This window comes from Engystomops pustulosus, chromosome 5 (genome assembly GCF_040894005.1).
Source record: "Engystomops pustulosus chromosome 5, aEngPut4.maternal, whole genome shotgun sequence".
Classification (NCBI taxonomy): domain Eukaryota; kingdom Metazoa; phylum Chordata; class Amphibia; order Anura; family Leptodactylidae; genus Engystomops; species Engystomops pustulosus.
Genome location: NC_092415.1, coordinates 185,710,924 through 185,727,824, shown reverse-complemented (window position 1 = coordinate 185,727,824; position 16,901 = coordinate 185,710,924). Strand labels below are relative to the sequence as shown.

The 16,901-nt window shown below is 42.3% G+C and overlaps 1 protein-coding gene across 17 annotated transcripts in view; it reads right to left on the bottom strand.

Moving 5' to 3' along the window:
- PARD3 (par-3 family cell polarity regulator) overlaps nucleotides 1-16,901 on the bottom strand; it is a 420,270-nt gene that overhangs the window by 131,301 nt on the left and 272,068 nt on the right. For 13 of the 17 annotated variants that reach the window (XM_072154020.1, XM_072154024.1, XM_072154025.1 and 10 more), the window contains one exon: nucleotides 2,453-2,569. The exons of the other annotated variants lie outside the window; for them this stretch is intronic. In XM_072154020.1, the coding sequence (XP_072010121.1) occupies nucleotides 2,453-2,569 (117 nt within the window). The remainder of the gene's footprint in view (nucleotides 1-2,452; nucleotides 2,570-16,901) is intronic. 17 annotated transcript variants of the gene reach the window in all.

Below are 16,901 nucleotides of genomic sequence, written 5' to 3'. Positions count from 1 at the left end.
ACTTGGTACTGGTACTGTAGATAGGCAGTACATGTTAAAGGAAATCTACCCTCAAAGTGAAGCATGGATAACCAAGGGACACGTACACATAGATCCAGACACCGAGACCGTGGTAATCTTCTTAAAGATATTTGATATCCATGGCCTTTTAAAATTATGCTAATGAGTAAGAAAGGCTCCTGGGGGTGTTATAAAAGCCCTCTGTGGTCACAAGTTGTTACACATCTCAGTTTTACCCTGCCCTCCCTGCACTTCCTGTAATCTCAGCAGCAGTGAGCACACAGTGTGGATCCTTCTGCACAGTGTAACGCCTTGTGAAGCTACATAACGGAGGGGCTCTTCTAGCTCATTATCACAATCTAAAAAGTTGATTTTAGAAGGAAGGAGGTGATGGATAACACATATAAGAAGATTACAGGAGTCATGATGCCTGGATCTATGAGTAATGCCCCTGGTTTATCATGATGGATTTTGATTTTCATTGCCGTCCTGCAAGCTACTTTTCACCAGTTTGCCTTTGTAATTTGTGTCCGAGAAAGGTCTTCGATTAGACTGAAACATTACACTTTATTGGATTGCTTCACGCTATCCTCGATAACTTTGCATCAGGTAAGGAGTGTCATATGTGTTATGTGTGTGCAGACTTTACAGACTCTCAGTACAATAAAAACTACTACAACTCATTATTACCAAGTGATCTTATGAGTAATGGAGTAGTTTCCTTATTACACATTTCTGTCTTGTGTTACAGAACGGGCTATCCCGAGTATAAATTTGGGCGGTTTGGATCGAGAGAAACTGTTCCCTTCTCAGTTACTCTGAGCGTTTCCCATCTTTGACAGACTGTAAGAGATGATTATTGCTCACATCAAAGTTGATTTACACAATTTACCATACATAATATATGTATCCACTACATATGATCTGTGACAGGAGGTGTGTGGCGGTGGATGCTCTCTCTCTCTCAGCATTCACTCACAGCCCAGTGTGCATGTGCAAGGACGAGGCAAAGAGGAATAGCTGTTGGCTAGAGAGGAGCACAAACTTTAGGTTCAGCATTCAGCTCTGCCTCTGTTGCTTGATGGACAGCAGAGCAGCCAATCAGTCCCCGTGCAAATACGAGTGGCTGCAATTGTCCAAGTGGACACCAGGTGAACACAAATGGCCAATCATAGACATGTCTGATTGCTAGGGGCACAAAGCTGTAAGATCAAATACAGGGTAAGGCTACATTCACACGACCGTATGGAGGACGTATATACGGCCGATATACGTCCTCCATAGACGGCAATGGGCGCACGGCGCCCTACGGGAGCGGTACGGTGCAGCACACGTGCGGCACTGTACCGCTCCGTACCCGGGAAAAAGATAGGACCTGTCCTATATTTACCAGTAATACGGCGCCGTGCGCCATCACCTCCTCCTCCTCTCCCCGTACACTGCCGTTGCCCGCTACGGTACGGGCGGGCCACGGCAGTGTGAATATAGCCTTAGGCTACATTCACACGACCGTATGATTTCTCCAGCCCCGTATTTACGGGCCGTATGAGCCCATATATACGTGACGTTTTTCATCCGTATGCAGCACGTATGTGACCCGTATTTTATACGTCCCCATAGACTTCTAGGGCATCCAGAACTGAAATACGGGAGAAAATAGGACATGCTCTATATTTTTATACGGCTAGTATACGGTACGGTACTATACAGCGTCAAAAATGGCAATATAAATGGTTAGACGTATTGTCCATTGAAATTAATATGGCCGTATGTAACCCGTAAAAAAAAACGGTACGGATACGGACATTTTCATACGTCAGTGTGAATGTAGCCTGAGTCGGAGCTGCCAAAACTCTTTTGGGTCCGCTCATCTCTACTGATCTCATATAACAGATAAGGCAGAGGCTATGAAATGTGTATGTGTGGGCACAGAAATTTAAAAAGCATGCACACAGGTGTAAAAAAAAATAAAATAAATAAAAACTCTTGTAAATTAATTATTTTAAACAAGGTTACGAGCTTGCTTGCATGCAATATTTCTTAAAAAAAAAAAAAAATCAACAAAATCACTAAATATTGAAGAACAAAATACTGCACCATTCTAAAACACAAACCAAAATATAACCGAAAAAGTGGAAAAAAAAATTGTGTAGATAACACGTTACTAGAGAATTAGAACAATCTGCACAAAAACACAGTGGTGCTCTACACTGCCATCTGCTGCTCACAGGCGGTACTGCAGACCGGCGCTGAACATCTCTTGCACATCATGCACTGCTTGTGAAGGGGACACATAAGCAACTAGTTAAAATACACAGGAAGCAAACAAAGTGATATTTCCAGAGTCTGGGTGCTTGTATAAAGGTTATGTCAGTAGCTTGCAGGGTGACACAAGGCGGGCATGCTGCCTGGTTAGAGAAGATGCTAATTAAGCAGCGGTGGAAGTTTCTACCTCTCCTGTTCTTGCCTCATTCGCATCCTGTCATCTTCTGAGGGGTGGGCTTCTTGCATTTTCATTTTCCATGATCCCCTGTGGTCAATCTTGTCATCTTTTCGATGTTTGCCAAACCTGTCAAGAAGAAGCGGAATTCTAACACTGGTCTGCGAATGAGAAAGTGACAACAAGTGTCTGCCGAGCAAGTGACTCCGCTTACTCATAGCTATGTGTAACTGCTGGATTATGTATCCTGTGCATACAACCTGTGCGGGGGGATTCTACGGGGATCATCCTCGCCACTCAGCTGCACAGGATAATCCTAGATTGTAAGCTCTTGTGAGCAAGGCCCTCATTCTTATTGTTACTTCTGAGCAAGTTATTACTCCGTTATGTCCGATTTTACTTGTGAATGTACCCCAGTATCTGTACAGCGCTATGTAATATGATGGCGCTATAGAAATAAAGTTCTATAATAAAGTTTTGGGTACTTGATGCAAAGTTTGGCATTTTGTGCAGATGTGCGGCACAGACACGATACATCTTATAGGATGCGACTTAGTAAGTTGTCACATGTGTTGTCACATGAGTGGTGGTGGGTGAAAGTATTCTGTTGAAGGGTCAACTTAATAGTCATTAGGAACCGGTAATGTTCGGTACAGGGGATGTACATGGCTCTGCTGGGGGGAAAAAGTCATTAAAAGTTGGTAAATCATTTTTGCAAGTTGGATCTATTTGTATACGTCCCCTATGATTTGTAAAGCGCTGCAGAATTTGTTAGCGCTATATAAACAAAAATTATTATTAGTAAAAAGACTTTATTTGGGACTTTTTAAAATTTGCACCGCACCATTTACAGGAAGGTCCATCACAACAACATGGAGTGTCACAGGTTGAAGCTCATTATAACTATGACTACAGTGCATGTACCACGCAGATCCATCACATCCACATGGCATGTCACCGGCTAAGGCTCAGTACCTGTAACGATTCACTAATCTAAATTGCGCCTCACTGCACTACTACATGTCATGTACTGTCCTCTACCTGTGACAGGAGGGTTACTACTTGGGGCCCAGGTGGTCTCTCTGGAATACCATCTGCAGTACAATCCTGAAGAAGAGCTGATCATAGAAAGGGGCTTCCAGAAGTTCTCTGACTTTATAAAACAAAGACACGAGTTAATCTGCATTTTTGGAATGAGGAGATGAAGTTTGGGGGTTGTAACCCAATAATGACTTTACGTTCTCAACTTCCGATGGTCAACTCAGAAACCGATATTACATCGTGGAGGACCACCGTTTAAGTTTTATGGGCGACTACCATACACAAGGACCAGCATTTAGTGTGGGAGAAACTAGAACAGTTTTACCTCAGAAATGTATGATAAATCTTGCCCAAATTGAGTTTATTACAACTCCGCCTATGTATCATAAAGTGCACGAGTCTATAGATGTATCTATTGGGAATTTTGGAACGTTGTGGAGACAAAACTTATCCATTTAGTATAAAAGGAACAAAAAGTGAAAACATTTCTTGCATCTTGACACAAGAGGAGTTCAGGACAAGGTATAATCTTGTTCCAGCGATGTAAATGGGCCAGACATATATAAAACGATGGGGGGGCATAGAAAGCAGTAATTGTGCCTTCGATTGGTGGTAGCGTCTACACCCCAACAGAATCACAACAAGGCTCTATAGTGTATGGCACCAGCGAGGTTAAAGACTCCCTTCTTTCCAAATGTGCTGAATTTTCAGCGCAACAAAACCAAATAAAATCCCAATTTAATCTGTTAAATGGGCTAAACTTGCTGCGTTACTGATGAGATCATTGTAGCCTGCCAAATTACCTACGGATTTCATTAGGATAGCGAGCTATTGAAGAAACATCCATTAGTTGATTAATGAAGAAAAACAAAAACTGATTAAGACATAAAAAGTCCCATAGTGTTAAATTGGTTATGAATGAAAGAAATGGGGGGGAGAAAAAATAAAAAAATAAAGAAGCGAGAGTAATTTATTAGCCGGCCGCTGGATTTTATTGTAATTTCACAGCTGCCGTTTTAATAACCATAAAGCAGAAGCAAAACATGTGCAGCCGGGGGAGGACGTTCCTGTGTATCGCGGATGACCCAGAGCTCCAGCACAGAGGGGGTTAAACATCCATCACTCACTGCGGCCTAATTCAATAAAATGTCCCTGATGCAATTAGATGAAATATGGATACCACTAGACCGGCGAGTAAATCTGTATCTCCCGTCTGACATCCCCTCCCCATATTTCATGCATCTCGCCCTTAATGCGCTGCCAGAGTGCAACTATCTCTTATTATCTTAAAAGGGACACTAACCTCAATTTTGCACTCTCCATATTTGTGCGCTATCCATACAAGTCAAGGAAATGCTTATTCTATCAATTTTATCTTCCTGGAGGGTAAAAGTGACTTAATTTAATAACATGGACTCAGGGGAAATATACAAGATCCCCCCCCTCCCTTACACCTGCATGAATTAGGATAGGGGCCATCATACAGAAATCCGAATTGGGTGACTATACATATAAAAATAAATTGGACTCCTTTACCTACACAATTCTCCATTGGGATCTAACCACCAATAGAAGCATTGGTGCCGCGCTGGAAGGTGCTACTAAGAGATTGGGGGTTACCAGTGGAGATCCTGACAAGGTCATACCAATTATAGGTGGTATGTCCACCAGTCTTACGGGTCTTCTGCAATCCTGGGCACAGCCACTATACAATGTGTGGAGCTCTGTCTGGTATGTGGTAAAAAGTTGAAGAGCTCATCCAATTGTGCTGGTCCCAAAATCAGCTAATCGTGGGGGTGTCAGGACAAGGTCCTCAACAGAGCTGATGACACAACCAAAGGATAAATCATGAATATGCAAGTAACAATGGACAGTAATGTAAACAGCACATAGGATTGGATGGGCCTATCAGAGATCCAGGAGATGATCTGGTGGGCTCAGGCGCTTACATAGTAAAGGACCCTAGACGTCTAGCAGAAGACAACCCAGATTGGTGGGGATGAGGAATGGTGGGGCTCAACAAAAATCTGGTGGATCCAACAAGCCAAGCCAGATCCAGACCAACAATGGCTCATGGCAAGATGTGGTCAAGACTGTGTCTTGGGACCTAGAAGCTTTAACTTATACAACAATCATTTCTGGTGGTCGAAATAAGTCAGAATTTTCAATCTTGGCCCAATAGTTGACAGACATTGTGAGTGAATCAGCCTGTACATGGACAATTTAAGTGTTGGGTCCATGACGTGAGAACATGGTAATTTAGTGTTTGCAGCAGTAAAAAAACAAACAAACACAAAGCAGAATAAATGAGAAGCTTTACAGTAACAACCATACATCATGACGGCCTAAATGACCAGAGAGGGACTTAAAAAGTGAACCTTTGTGGATCTTCTTGTATTTCCATGTGCACCTCAGCAGTCTCTGAACATCACATTATAACAAAACAGCAAACAATACAAAACCGAGAAGAGCATTAAAATGTAAAATAGTGCACAAAGTGGATGATGATGCAGATATCTGAAGCTAAAACTTACGGATGCAAATCTAATGAGACATTTGGGAACAAAAACAGATTTAAGCAGGTAAGAGGCTGGGACCTAATAGGAGTACACGACCATATGGGGCCGAATTCCATACAGGACGGTATATAGGGGCAGATTTATTATCATTTTACCACTCCATTTTGGGCTTTTGCATCTTTTGTGACAGATTTTCTTTATTCTTTTATTGTTCTGTTGCATCAAAAAGATTTCATTTTGTGTTAGTCTTTCAGGTTTTCCATAATTCTGTCCATTTACGAATAAACCATACGGAAAAAATAGCTTCAGGGTGCAAAAAACTGGGCCAAGTCTAAGCCAGTGCCACCCAATGTTACACCGCCCCCCCCCCCCTTCCCCGCTCAGCACTCCCCTCTTTTGCTGCCTAATGTACAGTAATAACACTGCAGCACAGGAAGTTTCAGCAAACAACGGGCGGAGGTGGTGCTCCTCAAACATTGTAACAGCTTGTGAAGATGTAGCACAGAGGGGCTCTGGGAACTGCCCCAGTAGCCCTTCAGGCTCATTAGCATAATTTAAAAAGTCTATTCTGAATGAAGGAGGCAATGGATCAAGAATATAAGAAGACTACCACAGTCAACATGCCTGGATCTATGAGTAATTAGTCTATCATGCTGGATTTTAATAATAATAATAATTCCTTTATTTATATAGCGCACACAGATTACGCAGCGCTGCACAGAACTTGCCGAATTGGTCCCTATCCCCAATGGGGCTCACAATCTAATAGACCTACCAGTATGTTTTAGAGTGTGGGAGGAAACCGGAGGAAACCCACACAAACACGGAGAGAACATACAAACTCTTTGCAGATGTTGCCCGGGGTGGGACTTGAACCCAGGACTCCAGCGCTGCAAGGCAGAAGTGCTACCCACTCAGCCACCTTGCTGCCCTATTTTGATGGTAGATTTCCTCTAAGCAGTCCGACAGCTTGATATATCACTAACGACAAATTAACATTTGTTTGAAACTGAAACTGTATCACCATCTCGAATAAAAGGTGGTTATGTGTGACTTTCAAAAATCGTGCCTTAGGCTCTATCCTGTATTAGAGCTCATTGAACGGAGGTGCAAATCATTACTTGCGAACAGAAGGGTAGCATGAGGCTGCTGGTTCCCCAATGCAAAATCAGAACCGGGTCCCCAATTACAACAAACCTTTCAAAGATCTGATCTCATTGTATTGGAAAGAGACTCAACTGAGTGCAACCACAACCTCTTCCCTTACTCAAATTATGACTTTGCCTCTGGACCCCATTGGCGTCTTCTCTTCATTTCAAAACGCCTATAAATATCTTGCTCTCTTCCCAGGTGCAGCAAACCATGGTCAATATTTTATTTCAATCTAAAATTGGATATACGTTCTCCAGAATAAGTGCAATTTTAAACAAGTTGCTCGAGGCACAACTAATTTCCAAGGTATGATTCCAATGAAATAAAAGGACAATTAAGTTGTTGTTGGCAATTAACTGCACACAACGCCTTGATGGCAAGGAAATTAACAAAATATTGAGATGGAGGACAGGCAAGGTCAGTATCCCCAAGCCTCTCATTTGGTCTGATGTCTGCTAATTTACTATGTATTAAACTATCTGCAGGACGTAAAGAGAAAACAGAGAATTGGCAGATTATTTTATGTGAGCATTTCAGTGCAGCGAGAGTGACTAAGTGCAGGTTGTTCCCCGACGCCGATAATTGTAATGTATATAATACATAATGGGCATGCGTTCCCCTTTGTGCTATATTACATGGCGGTGGTTATAGGGCTAGACCCTTGCTGGGGGCAATTATGTTGAGAAACATCTGCTTATCATGTTTCCCTAATGCAAAACGACTGTCAAGAGCACATTTGTGTGTGTGATACTTTTCTCAGTAATTCCGATCTTGGTACCGCACCGTCTGAGACTCATTTGGCTCTTGGGGAGAGTAGCACCGGCCCCGATGGAGCTCATCACTCTTACTCAACGCCTGTCAATGGCTCAGCGCAAAAAAAATAAGCAGCTGCTATTGATCTCCACACTTCGTATTTCAATGAAGGAAGAGCAGCCAGAGACTTTCTATATTAATTCACTCTTATTCCTGTACACGGAGGTTTTACAGACTGGAATAAATAGAAAATGTTCCATCTGTTGTTACTGCCGAGCTGGAAATATTATGGTTTCCTAAGAACTGTAGAACAAAGTGCAAGACCTCAGGAATCGGTGTCCAGCAGAATCACTTAACTCAGCCGAGCCATGCTTACATCGACAATGAGGCCGGCTAACAAATCAATTTCTCAACAGTTGTTCAACGTTTCCATAACCTGACGCCTGACACGTCGGGATTGAGACATAATGGCAGCTTGGATGACCTTTGACTTAAGGCATTAGAGTCGCCTACTCCGATGGTTTTGGACACAAGAAAGTAATTTTGGGTCAATGTAGGGTTAGGTGAGATTTTATCAACGTATTCTAGGTACAGTAACTTCTCATCAGTTGGGAACACAAATAGAAGAAGCTCTTCCTACCTTCTATAGTAACTATTGGAAAAGGAATTTAACTCTTTACTATACCAACGGTTTGTAAAGTTCTCGAACTAGAATTTAGCAAGGGACCCAGAATTTACAGCTTGGTTACTGACTTATGTATGACTTAATGTATCTTAATCTTAGGTGCAAAACAGCACTCAAATGTACAACCACTACCCGCTCACTAGAAATAGGGTCCAATGTACCTACTGATTCCCTACAGTATGGCCAAGCTAGGGAACCTTTGACATGAATGGTTCTTCGGAAATGGTGGAGTACCACAATGAGACAAGGATTCAGGTCTAGGTAGAGAGCAAGCCTCAGAAAACCAGACTATAGCCAAACTAAGAAAAAATGCAAGGACTCAGCGCTCCTGAAGATTATGTACCTTGAAAAGGTGCACAATTATCTGCCAATCACAGAGTAGGACTACCTACTTGACTCCAGAAACCAAAAGTTAAACACTTACTGCCTACATATGGGAACAAAACCAAAACTTTTTAAAAAAGAAGAAAGGGGGCGTCCCATCTGCCAGCTTTTAGTTATGAAGTTTTAATGGTGGACCTTTAGGGTGCTGGAATGGCTCTTGTGTACATGTGTAACAAGAGCAGGCACCATTGTAGTGGACTTCAGGACTGGAGAAACACTTGGAAGCCTTTGACCACAGGTTGTTACCCAAACCGTCCATATTTTAATCCACTACAGGCGTCTCGATCAACCTGCACATTCAGTTATAACCTGCATAAACAGGTATAAGACAAAAGGTCAAGTGAAGGCAGCAGACACTAGGTAAGAACGCAACATAATGGAAAGAACAGGCTTTAATGCATACAGATCCCTCCATTATAATTTCCTATAGCATGTCATCTGATAAGCCTGGAGAGGACACAGATTTGGTAACTTCTCCCCATAGCGAGTTTCTTGAAAGGAGTAGAAGGAGTAACTGTTCTACTTTGGATTTCTTTGTACTTCTTTTGAGGTTAATATTCTTCATGAGCTACGTGACACCCCCTTCCCATCCACGCTCACTTCTCTTATACTTGTCTACACTTCTACATTTGCCTTTGAGTTCTCCCACAAGGAAACACAGTGGCAGCGCAGCTTGCTCACCATTGACAGGCCTCATAGGGATCTGTCTTCAGCTCGCAACCATCCATTTTCTTTAGAAGCTGGCATGCACAGAGACGCTCATTAGCAATATACAGAGCGCCGTTTCCCTGGGGTATCGGCGCACTCCTACCAAATGGTTAACTGCTTCACCACGGGGCATAACAAAGAATCTTCTTTGTGTCGATGTCTGATAAAATATGTATACGCCTGTACATTTTATTGGCGTATCATCCCTCGTACAAGATGAGAGACTCGGCAAAATGATAAGAAAATGCATAAAGATGATACGGCATGGAAGAAGTCGCCATCATTCTAGAAAATATTTTTTTTTTCTAATTTATAAATTCATATAAATTGCAAACGAGACAGACTGATATCTGCATGACCTTCATTTACCTACATATGGAGCAGGACTGCAAAAATGTAAATTTTATCTAAACATATGAAAAAAAAAAATACTTCTGAACCCCTCCAACCTTGCTGGTTTCTAAGAGAGGTTTATGATATGGGTGGGGTCTCCGATAGAGTTGATCATCAGTTAAAGGGGTTGTGTCTAGTTTGATTGTTAGGAATAAAAATCGGATCAAGTGGGAGTTTGGATGCTGGGAACCCCACGAATAGAAGTTCTCACTAGTTTAATGAAGCGCCCTTGTGCACAGCAATTTTTGCCGTTCCCATAGTATCGAATGCAGTGGTAGAACGAATGCTTCACCAGACACTTCATTTAAGTTAGAAAAGGATTCTTATTGTTGTTAACGGCCAGGATCCGTTCTCATGAGCAAGTGGAGGTCCCATCGGTTGGACCCTGCCGATCGGGCTGTCCTCCCCGATCTTGTTGAAAGGGGATTACAACCCATCTAAAACAATTTTCTGCCGTAAACAATAAAAGGAGTCTAAGCAAGCTTGGAATTGATAAATTTCTTAACATCACCTGTAAAATGCAGAATTGGACAAAGTCTTAGTATCAAGAGGATAGGACTGGTAGTCCAAAGCCCAATACTGGATGTCATAGATCAATAAAACTCATATTGGAGGTTATTAAGGCGTTTTTCCTAGGAGCTGATCTCGTAGGCCAAAGAATTTCCGGTTTGACAGTGGATAAACCTCCACATCTGTACACAATATTTATTAGACTACAAAGCGGACAGAATTTAAAGCCTCGACCGAATAAAAATGTCCTAGTGCAAGACTTGTCAATGTGTTTAGCATCAGAGACACGGACGGCAATGTGATGCACTTACCCGAGCCCTGCTATTTACTTTCTCATGATTAGACGCTGTGCGCAATTGCAGCCATCATTGTTCTTCAGTACAATAGTGCAAATTATCAACCGCATTTGGTTTAAGGACCATTATGGAGCACAAGACTATTGCTGTGTCTGCTTGAATAACTCTGATAATAAGTATAGAGCTATTGTGCCCCGAGCGGCCCAAATGATGAGCGGGGTCAATCTGAACATTTCTATTAAATGCCTTCGTTAAATTCAGCAATTGACTCCGGTGTCACAAGCAAATGATTGCGGAGTGGAGAGATCTGTGCTAAGCCTGGGAAAAGGTGAACCTGTGCTACCATACATTCAGAGAGTAAAAGACTAAATTTATCCAGTGGACAGCTGTAGAAGCTGAAATTCTGGGAAATTCTGAAAACCTCACATAGGGGGCAACAAAAATACGGGAGATTATACACTATGTGCTCCCGTAGAATTTGATACCCCTTTAGGTTCATCTGTTCTCATTAACCTGAAGACAACCTCAGTCCGAAGTCAGAGCGTTGAAGCTAAAACAGCAGCAACTCCTCTCACAGCTGTTGGTAGGTGGCGGGATATGATCCCCACTCTGGATGATGTCACGGTGGATGTTCTCGCCTGTACCTCTTACACTGGAGGTGTATCTATTGGTGATACTGGAGGAGGAAATATTGACTAAATATGTAAAGATTTTCCTTAGATGGACGAACCCTAGATCCCCCATGTTAGCTATGTGGAAGGGATTAGTTAACAATATTGTCCCAAATGAAAAGGTTGTTTACAAGAACAGGAAGTTCCCGTATAAGTTCCATAAAGTTTGGGATTATTGGTGCTCATCTGACTATAGTTCTTGCAAACAACCTTTTCATATGGGACTTTATTGTTAACTAATCCCTTAGCTAACATGGGGGATCTAGAGTTCATCCATCTAAGAATTATGCCCTTCCTGGCCAGGAAAAGAGTTACTGTTAGGAAATTGATGTGGGCTCTCTCTTAAACCCCCCCAGGTCCTTGTACCAGTGTTCAGGGTCAGCTCCAGGTTTCAGTAGGCCTTTGGGCAAAAGAGCCTCATCGGGCCCCTTTGCAGTGAACTAACATGGTGGCATTAAAAATTCAGAAACAAAACTAGCCTCAAGTTCCCTATAATATTCCCTAGTTTATCATCCCAAACAGCCCCCTCATGGTTATTTTATATACAGCACCCTCATGGTTATTTTATACAAAGTCCCCCTCATCCCCATGGAATCCTTATGTACAGCCTTCTGTGTGCCCCCCTCAAGCAGCTTTGGGCCCCTGGCAATTGACCATATATGCCCAGTGCTGGCGCTGGCCCTTCCAGTGTCCCCTGAAAGCTTACAGTGTGTCATAGCTACATCTGTATTGTATTGTGGGTTGGGCTCTCTTACTATGTACAAAGATGGAGTTTTTGTTTGGTTTCTTCTATGCACCTTTGTATTTGTAAAACATACTGCAGTTATTGATGTACATGTTCATTTTGTACTGCAGTGGTCTATTGCGTAGGTCTTTGATTACCTCTATAAGTATATTGCTGAACGACTGTTATTGTACTGTTTTGTCTTAATAAAACAAACAAAAAAAATTGAAGCAATCAGATGATCGCTATCCTTCATCAACCATTATTATTTGAAAGTCATGTGACAAGGATGGCCGCCGAGTTAGGTCACATGCAGCCGATCATTGTGACCATCTGACATTATAGGACATTTGAACAGGGGTCATCTTTACAGGGTAACCTTATTAAAAAAAATTATTGAAAGTGGTTAGAACAGTGGTTTATCATCAAGATTCCTACACTGTAGAGAAAAAAAAATAAAAAAAATACATTTCCCCATCGCTCGCCTGAGCTGAGCCGACAGTTAACATCAAGAAAATAAAATGCTTACAGGGAATGCATGTTATATGAAGAGCGTGACATAACTAATAAAAGCTCTAATACACTCCGTCAAGGTGGGCCCGAGGATACACACACCAAAGCGTTTACAATGTTAATATTCCTGCCTATAGACCCCTTTGTGTTCCCAGTAGATCTCATTATCTGAGAGCAGAACTCAGTCAGCACTTAAAGGACCCAACACAACATCCTCCCTTACTATGTCAAAACACAGAAAATACAAGATGATAAAAAAATCCCTGTATCCTTTATGCCATTTACCCACCAACGCATTTCATCCCGACCATTTGTCAAACGCTGCTATAAATATTTCGCATCAGTAGATCCATTGTTTATGCCGCGTTCAGATGGTGTCAGCCTTGTCTGCGGTGAATCTCAGGTCAGAACATGATGCAGTTGATAACCTCAGGACAGAAACCGTACAAATCTGCAATCTAACGTTCAATTGGATGTAACGCGCTTTACCAATATACACAACGCGCGGGAGAAGAAAATCATGTGCACACTCGGCCCCCACAGGGATCAATGAGATTATTACTTGAGACTTATGCTCTGCGGAATGAAACGGGCTACGCAGGGACATTGGGGGACATTTATGTTTGGGTTAATTTTAGCTGTCATTGATAATACAATAACGTATCATCACATGTATCACAGAAATCAATGCACAATTACTTTTCTCCCTTTGTTGTTTTCCTAACCGTATACATGCTTTGTTGTGTAATGGACAGAAAAAAAGGTATCTCTCATGGCCTGGGTACAATAGGAGAGCAATGAACAGTAGTCAACACATTTGAGAGCTGTAGTGGCAGTGAAATTTGGGAAAGGGAGCGGGGCGGCAGACCGAGGGAAAGGGAGCGGGGCGGCAGACCGAGGGAAAGGGAGCGGGGAGGCAGACCGAGGGAAAGGGAGCGGGGCGGCAGACCGAGGGAAAGGGAGCGGGGCGGCAGACCGAGGGAAAGGGAGCGGGGCGGCAGACCGAGGGAAAGGGAGCGGGGCGGCAGACCGAGGGAAAGGGAGCGGGGCGGCAGACCGAGGGAAAGGGAGCGGGGCGGCAGACCGAGGGAAAGGGAGCGGGGCGGCAGACAGAGGGAATGGGCCTAGGAAGTGATCGCAGACCTAGGGAAGTGGCCGCAGACCTAGGGAAGTTTCTTGCACCTAATACGATGCAAAAGTACCTGAATTTTGGATCATTTTTATAGCGTGAATTAAGTCAAATAATAGGAGGTGCGAAGCTAGACTATACAGTCTCTCCTGATTATAAGGGTTCCAGTAGTTTGACAACCACCGACCTGACTGCTGTCCTCTATAACAATAATACCTGGAAAACCTCTAAGAAATCCATGTAGGGAATGAAATCCACTTGCAAAAGAAGCGATTCCAAAGAGATATATGAAGAACAGGACTTTTCATCTTTTTGTTCTCTTTAGGATAAAGGGAAATGTACATAACACCAATAGTGAGAAAACAATTATTTAATCTGCTATAAAAATTTTACACCGCCGACGCAATCGACTATAAGAGGTTTCCTAATTTATTAGGCTTGTATTACACAGTATGAACTACTACAGATGGCACTCCAAATGGCGCCTGCTTTCCCTTGAGCTCTTCCACAACAACGATGGTATTACTACAATAAAAAAGGCATTAATATTGGAATAGGAAGCAATATGGGATATTCATATTTACTATATTACAACCAAGTAGGGAAAAAAGCATGTGATGATCCAAGTTTAAAGGAGGACATGGGTGAAGAAAATAAAAAAAGATTCCAATGTAAGTTTTTGTTTGCAGATTCCAGCTTTCCCAATTAGCTAATGTATCTGAATGCACTGGATGATAAATCCCCCATACACATAAGATTGCTGTCAGACAGATTGTTCATCTGATGGTTATAACTCTGGACTCCATCATCCACATGGACGATTGGCTCAACAAAAAGTGTACATCTAATGAACACAGCTCCACAACCAGACATCTCTGCCAGAACAAGTGGATGAGGAAGTAGAATGCCAGCATGTCCGATCCTTATCTCCTCTATACCTGCCACTGGATGAGTGTTTGGAGGCCAATTAAAAGCACAACAACAGAAATCTAACAACAGGATGAAGGATTGTAAACCAAGCACACCGACATACTGATATGTGACCCCTTTGGTAAGATCTGCTCTTCTTTTAGCTTCTTAAGCTCTTGTTTTTATGAAAAAAGGTATTAAAAATTATGCGAATGAGCCTGAGGGGCACTAGGCTCTATAGGTGTCAATGGAGCCTGGAGCCCTTCAGGGTAATTCGGAAAATTTTTAAAACCTTTTTTCATAAAAACAAGGGCTTAAGAAGGCTACCACATGGTTTACAATCCTTCATCTTGGAGGTAGATGTCCCTTGAATAACTTTTAGCCAAATTTGTGTATGGCCATCCCCCCCCCCCCCCCAACTTCATCACAAATGTGCATGATCAACTCTACCCTGCATGAGAAAAGGGATCTTGTTCCAAAAAGTGCAGGAGTGGTTCCAGAAATTCATTCAATTAGTGAGAATGGGACTCTGTTCTCCTGATTATGGGGGTACCACTACTTGTTTGACTACCAATGACCACATTGTTATCCCCAATAACAATAATACCCCTTAAAGAAATCCACGTTAGAAATGAAATTTCCTCGCAAATGGAGCAATTGCTAAAAGGGTAGCACCCCTGCAAGTCTTCTGCACAAAACGAACGGATCAAGGAGCTGAATGCCAGCTTGCCGAATCCTTATCTCCTTTAATATCCGCAGTCCTCACAATTGGTGGAGTGAATTTTCTAATTTACCCGCAGATTAGGTTATTACCAGGTAGAAATCTCTGCCTCTCCTTGCACCAATTTGGAACTTATGTGCTACCTGTGAGGCGCAGGCAAAGTCTACAGTCTCCCCTGTGCAAGTGGAGCACATCCCATTGTAATCCACACTAATATATAACATACACTTATACCGGTACATATACACACAGCTAAAAAGTGACTATATTAATGCATCCTAAATGCAACATTAAATATGTAGCTCAGTGTCCGGGTGGAAGAGCAAGCGCCCCTTACTATTACATACAAGCCCTTTATCTGCTTCTGTGCACTTTTCCCCCCAAAACTTTTATCTACGCCCTTTTGCTTTCATACAGCGATGGATCGGATCTGCAAATGTTTGTGGATAGTTTCCGAGGAAGAAAATATTAATGCAGAAGAACTGCTCCTATTTATACAGGATTCTCAGTTTGCCTATAATCAGAATCCTCCCTCGCTGTGAATGGCAGCGCTGATATCATCGTCTGTTTGCACTTGTTCTCTTGGCACCTGTCACTCTTCACTGGCGCTGAGTGCAAACAACCAACATTATGCTGTTCTTTTCTTACCTACTGCTTCCTGACTCATCACTTATGTATGTTAATGTTATATATAACACTGTGCGAGATGAGATGATGCCATACCCTAATACATACTGGTAGGTTGTTTAGATTGTGAGCCCCATTGGGGACAGGGATTGATATGACAAGCTCTGTGCAGTGCTGCGTAATCTGTGTGCACTATATAAATAAAGGAATTATTATTATTTTTTATTAATAATGATCATCTAAAGCAAGAATGATGGGGGTACACAAGTTGTCGATACAACCCATACCTGTATTAGGGTGAAAAGCTAAACAATAAGTAAATGGTGAGTATGTAAATTACTTCTGAGCTCCCAAAAAAACATCTGTATGTCAGTTTTTTTTTATTTTAAGCAGCCTGTAGAACTTAAAATTATATGATTTTAGTATATATCTTTAGAAAGTGTGACATGGTGTCCCATCATTATCTGATTGGTGATGGGCACACACACAACCCCTTCACAGATCCACTGTTTTGTATAAGCAAAACATGGATCTGAAGGAATGTGGCTCCATGGTCTGTGTAGCGGCAATGTGCCTTGACTGCAGGTGCGGCTTTCATTCCCAAGATTAAGACCCGTGTCCGCAGTTACAGCAACTGGCCACTAAGCAGCCCACGGCACTAAGCTTTTTAAGATCTATGTTCACTGCTATCGTGCTGAGCTTCTTCCAAGAACATAATAAAAATAA